Genomic DNA, 6,716 nt, shown 5'->3' on the forward strand with positions numbered 1-6,716 from the left:
ATTTGCATTATTTTTATTTACAGAAACAATTATTTACATTTAACCCAGTTTCGTGGCAAGTTCTTTAGCCTTTGCCTTTTCTAGCTTGGCGATGCGAGCCACAGACTTGGGACCCAGGACATTGCCTCCCCAGTGACACCAGATCTTCTTATAGCTGTAATTGTTGTGGACAACTTCCACCAGCTTAGCCAAAGCACCTTTGTCTTCTGGATTAACGTGTGTGAAGGCGACAGTGGTGCAGGTCTTCCTATGTACTAGACGTCCCAGTCTTGCCTTACCCCTGATGATGCAGTAAGGGACTCCCATTTTACGACACAGGGCAGGCAAGAAGACAACGAGCTCAATGGGATCCACATCATGAGCAATAACCACAAGCTGCGCTTTCTTCTTCTCCACCAGGCTGGTGACAGTGTTGACTCCTGCTCGGAGGACAAGTGGTCTTTTACTGGGGACGTCCCCTTTGCCAGCCGCTTTCTTCTCGGCCCGGGCCAACAGCCTCTGCTGCTTCTCTTGCTTCGTCTCTGGTCTGTACTTGTGGGCCAGCTTAAGCAGCTGGGTAGCTGTTTGGCGGTCCAGGGCTTGGGTGAATTGGTTAATTGCAGGAAGCACTTTCAGCCGCTTATAGAGGATGGCTCTCTGCCGCTGCAACCTGATATAGCAGGGCCATTTCACAAAGCGGGTGAGGTCTCTTTTGGGCTGGATATCTTGTCCAACGCCAAAATTTTTAGGTCTTTTCTCAAATAGTGGATTTACCACTTTCTTGGCCTCCTGCTTCTTGACAACAGCAGGGGCCGGAGCCACCTTCTTCCCCTTGGCCTTCTTTGCTTTCGGCATGTTCGGCGGTAGGACGAGAGAGAAAGGTCAGCAGTTCTTAATATATTTTTTCACTGTTAGAAATATGCTACATTCTCACTAGAAGTAGCAGCTCCTAAACAGTGGTGTAGTGACCCATCCTTCTTGGTTTGGAGGGAGCAGGTTAGGGGGAAATGTGAGAGTCTCTGGGTTGGATGATCTAGAATTTAAACCTAAACCTGGCTTCAAAGCCTATGTTCTAAGCCACTATACATTAATAGCGCCCAGCCTTTTCATCTTTCACGGCCCAAAGTATCTACCAGGAATATTCAATGAATATGAGTTGAGTTAAATTGTGACTATTTAGCAGTTATAATAACAAAGGGTAGAATGAATGGGTTCCAGGAATGTGATAGACCTGCAAGTATTCTCTATCAGATCCCTTTCTCTACCTACAAATGTTTGATCCTTCTGTTTTGCTCAAGAGGCCCAGCCCTGTGGATCTGGCTGGTTAACTTTGTGGAAGGTGGGGACAGGTACATAAAATTGGGAAGAGATAGAGGAACTAAAAGCAATGAATGGGTTGCTGCCTTGAGTAAGAAATTCCAGTCCCAGCTGAAACTCTTACCTTAATGTGGAACTTGAAATAAATGGGATCAAAAGAGTTTTGAAGAGCTAGGAAACATGAGAACGAGATGGTACCTGTCTGATTAAGGGGAAGGGGAGTTCACAGATATGCTTCTTGTAGAGACTTGCATTGGCTGGTGGTATCTTCACTAAAAGACTGGATATGAAAGAAAGAGCAAACTCTTTCCCGTGCAACTAGATTCAAGTCAAGTTTAGGAAATTCCTGCTTGGGTTAAGCCTTCGCTATGCTGTGTTGCCACAGTTCATTGTTAATATCTCAAATGCAGAATTTAACTGACTTCATTATGTTAAGTACCTACTCCAGGGTAGGTGGGCCCCAGCCATTTGTCTATTTCTCCTTATTAAGACTGACAGAATAAATAATTGATGAAAAAATGCCAACATACTTGTGAAACCCCAACTATAAACATTATGGTTTATATAACAAGTATGTGTGCTTAGTGTGTTAGAAGCCAAAAAAGAAAAAAAAAAGAAAAAACCCACAACTATATAAAAAGTAGGAAGTGTTTTGCACTCTGTGATGAACAGCATACTGTATTTCTTTCAGATTAAAATGGAAATGACTCTAGGCTCTATCTGCAGAATTAAAGAAATTCCATGATCACACTCCTGCCTTCCCAATCCCTTCTACTCGGTTATTTGGATTCCTAGGGGCTTGTGCACCAGAACATAGTGTGCCAGGTTCCACTCTCAAGTGACTAGGGGCCCTGGTGAATCCTTATTCACTGCTGCTTTCACTGTCTGGGCTCTGCTGGGGTCAACAATTTTCTACTGTTCCTCTGGCCCTGTGGCATCAGAGATTAGCAACACGTCAACTTACGCAGTTTGCTGCTGAGTGTTATGGACTTTGAAGGAGAGTGGCATAAAAGGATAATACAACTTGCTCTCTGATAGTTCAGAACACTTAGCACAGCCATGCTTCTCTATTGTTGTTCACCAAAACCAAAGCACATCCAGGCCTCTCCCTATCTCAGAAAGGACAATCATGATTCCTTTTTTGAATTCTAGAATTCCCTCAAGGTCTGGGATTCTTTCTTTCTGCATCCTTCTAAAATAGGAATGGTACCCTCTGTTCCTTCTTCCCAGAGTGAAACTTAAAGGACCATTAAAAAGGCTCTAGAAACACAGGACTCTGTCCACTGCCTTTTCTTGGGGCTGAGACTAGAATAGCTTTTATTTCTTCTTAACAAGTTGTCCACTCCACGAAGAGGAGACTTTTTAGTATGTAATAAAAATTCCCAGGAGAGTTCTGGACACAGTGTATAACTGAGATCACCTGGCCTAGATTCTCCAGCAGTATGGATATGCTTTGATAAGCAGCTATACCTGTTAATATGACAAGCAATCATATCAAGTTCAAGGCATAAAATGTTAGGAGCAATCATAGCCAAGTCACTCTGGTATATCAAAGATGCATAGAATAAGAATTTGTGCTATTGTTAATTGCTCTTTTGCAAAGCATTGAGTTTCCTTTCTAGTTATGACCTAAACATAAAGAAAACCTATGTCATAATGTTTAACCTTTATACATTTTTTTTAGCTATTTTTAAAAAATATTCTGGTAGAGAGTCCAGAGAGGAAACATTGCCAAGTTTGCTGCCAAGGGCCTCACAGAGAGAAAACTGAAGAAGCCAAACTCACAGGGCTTTACAGCCTCCTGATATCCTGTCACTGCAATGGTTTGGCAGTAATTTCTCAGGACCAGTGTGGAGGGGAGGGAGGTAGAGAAATCTCCCCATAGGGCTATACTTGGCTATGATTGCTCCTAACATTTTATGCCTTGAACTTGATATGATTGCTTGTCATATTAACAGGCATAGCTGCTTATTAAAGCATATCCATAGTGCTGGAGAATCTAGGCCAGCTGATCTCAGTTATACACTATGTCCAGAACTCTCCTGGGAATTATTTAGGTAATGATGGCAAGACTGTACTCCTGAGTCATTGACCCCCTCTCATGATGGGTTGGTTCCTCCTTTGGAAGCACATCCTTGAGTCCTTTCCCTGTTCACTGATCTCAGTTGAGACCATTTAAAATGGTGAAACTCATTAGAGTTGGGGATTGAGAATTTTATTTTCCTGGAGACTCCTTGGTTTCTAGACAAATGCATTCATTCTCTTCTTAGCATCCTTTGAGCTGAATACACAAAGCTGATAGGGGTGTGGGGTACACTGTCAAGCCACAAACATAACCTGCTCTGTAATAATACCTTCCTACATTGTTATCTTGCTTTGACGTGGTATGATTCAAGTCTTAACCTTAACACTTTTTAAGTAGTTTCACTCTATTAAAGGCATCATCCTCAACTGAAACTCACTAAAGCATATATACATCACGTGGACTAGCTGAACACAAAGCTCTTAATCTGAAGTTGACCTATTTAGTAAACTTATAGCTCAGAATTTGACCTCATCACCTCAGGAAATCAGGGATAAAATTTGTCTCTATATTGTTTCAGGTACTTTTTTAAACAATCAAGCTTTTCTAAATTTGATCTGGGTATCAGAGATGTTATTTGTTCATCAAGAAAAAACAAAATACTTTCCTATTTTTAAAAACTTCTTTCTTTCCTTTTCTCATTCTTTCTTTTCTTTCCTTCTTTCTTTCTTTTTGTTTTTTCTTTCTTTCTGTCTTTTTTTTTTTTTTTTTTTTTTTTTTTTTTACATTATTCTTTTTTAAACCTTGGTTTGGAAGGAGCCAAGTGTGAAACCATGGGTGTGGGCCTCCACATGCCAAAGCCTTAAGTAATTCACTTACACTGTGTTTACGGCTCAGTTGAGGCCTCTGAATTGCACTCAGTACAGGTGGTAGTGTGTGCAGAGTACATGTGATCGGCACTGAACAGTTAAGAGGTTCAATCTTGGGTTAGGGAGGGAGGAAGAGAGAATATAAACAGCCTAGAAACCTGTTTAGATCATGACAGGTGGCTGTTGATTAGGACAGGCACATAACTCACCTGGGTGCCTTAGTGAAAATGTCATGCCTTATTTTAGAAGGAAATTAGATTCAGTGATAAAAGATAGAACTCTAAGGAACAAATAACATTCTAATAACATATTTAAGTGTGTGTCACTTACCAATAAGATCAGTTTTCAAATTTGCTTTTGACTAAGTTTAAAATAAAAATAAAACATGATGTTGAAATGATGGATCTGTGAAGAGAAATTTGTTAAAAATGTACAAAAACTGATGGGAGATTATGAGACATACTTTTCCCCCTACAATTCTATGAAATGCTAGTTTTTTAAAAAGATAATTTTATAATAACTCATAAAATTTGATCGAGTAAAGGCGAATCCATAGAGATGTAAACAAATCAGTTATGACCTGGGGCTGGAATGGTAGCAAAGGTTGACCGTAAACTGGCACAGGTATTTTTTTGAGGTGATGAAGATGTTATAAAACTGGACTGTGGGGCCAAATGCAGTGGCTCACACCTGTAATCCCAGTACTTTGGGAGGCCGAGATGGGTGGATCACCTGAGGTCAGGAGTTTGAGACCAGCCTGGCCAACATGGTAAAACTCCATTTCTGCTAAAAATACAAAAAATCAGCCGGGCATGGTGGCACACATCTATAATCCCAGCTATTTGGGAAGCTGAGACAGGAAAATCTCTTGAAACGAGGAGGCGGAGGTTGCAGTGAGCCAAGATTACACCACTGCATTCCAGCCTGGGTGACAGAGGGAAACTCCATCTCAAAAAAAAAAAAGAAAGAAAGAAAAAGTAGAATTGGGGTTGCTATGGATGGAAGGAAGTGAGGGAGAAATGGGGAGTTATTTAATTGGTATACAGTTTCAGTTTTGAAATATGAATAGCCTTCTGGAGATGGACTTTGGTGATGTTTGTATGTACTTTACACCACTGAACCACTTAAAAAAGGTGAAGATGGCAAATTTTATGATATATGCATTTTACCACAATTAATTTTTTTAAAGTTTTTTTAAAAATTAACCAGGTGTGCTTGTCTGTTCTAAAAATGAAAACATCAATTTTATCTACTCTGATCTCTGGAATATATAAATCATTAATAAATGATTGTGGCCTCTTTTCCTGCCTCTGAGCCACATTGTGGTGGAGGCTCACCCATAATCAACCACCATGGCTCTGGATTGCTAGAGGTGTAATGGATGTTAATACTCCTTTACAAGAGGTGTTGAAGACCTCCCTCATCCATGGTGGCCTAGCATGTGGAATTCATGAAGCTGCCAAAGCGTTAGATGCCTGCCAAGCCCATTTTTGTCTGCTTGTATCCAAGTGTGATGAGTCTAAGCATGTCAAGTTCATGGAGGCCCCTTGTGCTGAACACCAAATCAGCCTAATTAAGGTTGATGACAACAAGAAACTAGGGGAATGGGTAGGCCTCTGTAAAATTGAGATAGGGGAAGCCCCTTAAGGTGCTTGGTTGCAGTTGTGCAGTAGTTAAGGACTATGGCAAGGAGTCTCAGGCCAAGGATGTCATTGAAGAGTCCTTTAAATGCAAGAAATGAACACATAAAACTTTGGCGCTCTCTCTCTCTTTTTCACACACACACACACACACACACACACACACACACACAAATAGTTGTGTCTATAAATGCAACCATAGTTGTGTTGATAAATTCTGATTTTGTCTTTGCTATTCCTTTGGGCAGTTCATCTATTTTTATGGAATTAAAGCTTGCCTTTGTGTGGATAATCTCACCTAGACAAGTTTTACCAATTCTGGTCATGCAGTTCTAACTTCTTGCATGGTGGTTCCACTGGAACATTACCAAATTACCCCAGGCTCATCATGGCTAAATGAAAACTCATGTTCTTTGTCTGTAACCAGTGTCTGCCTCTTGAATTTCCTGTGTCTTTTAGTGGTTATTGTCATTCTCTTAGTTATTATAGCTTAGATCCGTAGAATCATTTTGGATCCTGTTTATTTCTCAGTGACAATCATTTTTTTTTTTTGCCTTTATTCTTTTCTATTCCTAAACATACTATACAACATTGAAGGTAAATTTAACTTTTAAAACATTTAAGCCATCCACAGCTAACCCCTAAATTTTCCAAAGTAATCTACTATAATCAAGATCAGTTTCCTTCTCCCAGTGTGGACTACTTAATGACTGCATTTTTATTTTCCAGTGTTCTTTACCCTCTTCTTTCCAAAAATAATGGTCTTTTTTCTCTTTTCCACTTAATCCAATGATCTCTTCTTATCAAGCTTCCTTCTCCAGAAACCTTCCCTGGTTACTGCAGCCTGTAGCCATCTTAATCTTCTCTGAATGGCTGCCTTGAGACTTA

General features: G+C 40.3%; 1 protein-coding gene and 1 pseudogene across 1 annotated transcript; one reads left to right on the forward strand and one right to left on the reverse strand.

Annotated features, from left to right (window-relative positions):
- Window positions 1-39: 39 nt before the first annotated feature.
- On the reverse strand, window positions 40-962 carry LOC108287806 (60S ribosomal protein L7a-like). The gene has a single exon (XM_037730608.1). It carries the CDS (start codon window positions 832-834, stop codon window positions 40-42), a length of 795 nt encoding a protein of 264 aa, XP_037586536.1. The 5' UTR covers window positions 835-962.
- Window positions 963-5,565: 4,603 nt separating this feature from the next.
- On the forward strand, window positions 5,566-5,941 carry LOC108287807 (annotated as a pseudogene).
- Window positions 5,942-6,716: the final 775 nt, after the last annotated feature.

The sequence above is a fragment of the Cebus imitator genome, unplaced genomic scaffold (assembly GCF_001604975.1).
Source record: "Cebus imitator isolate Cc_AM_T3 unplaced genomic scaffold, Cebus_imitator-1.0 Scaffold355, whole genome shotgun sequence".
NCBI lineage: Eukaryota > Metazoa > Chordata > Mammalia > Primates > Cebidae > Cebus > Cebus imitator.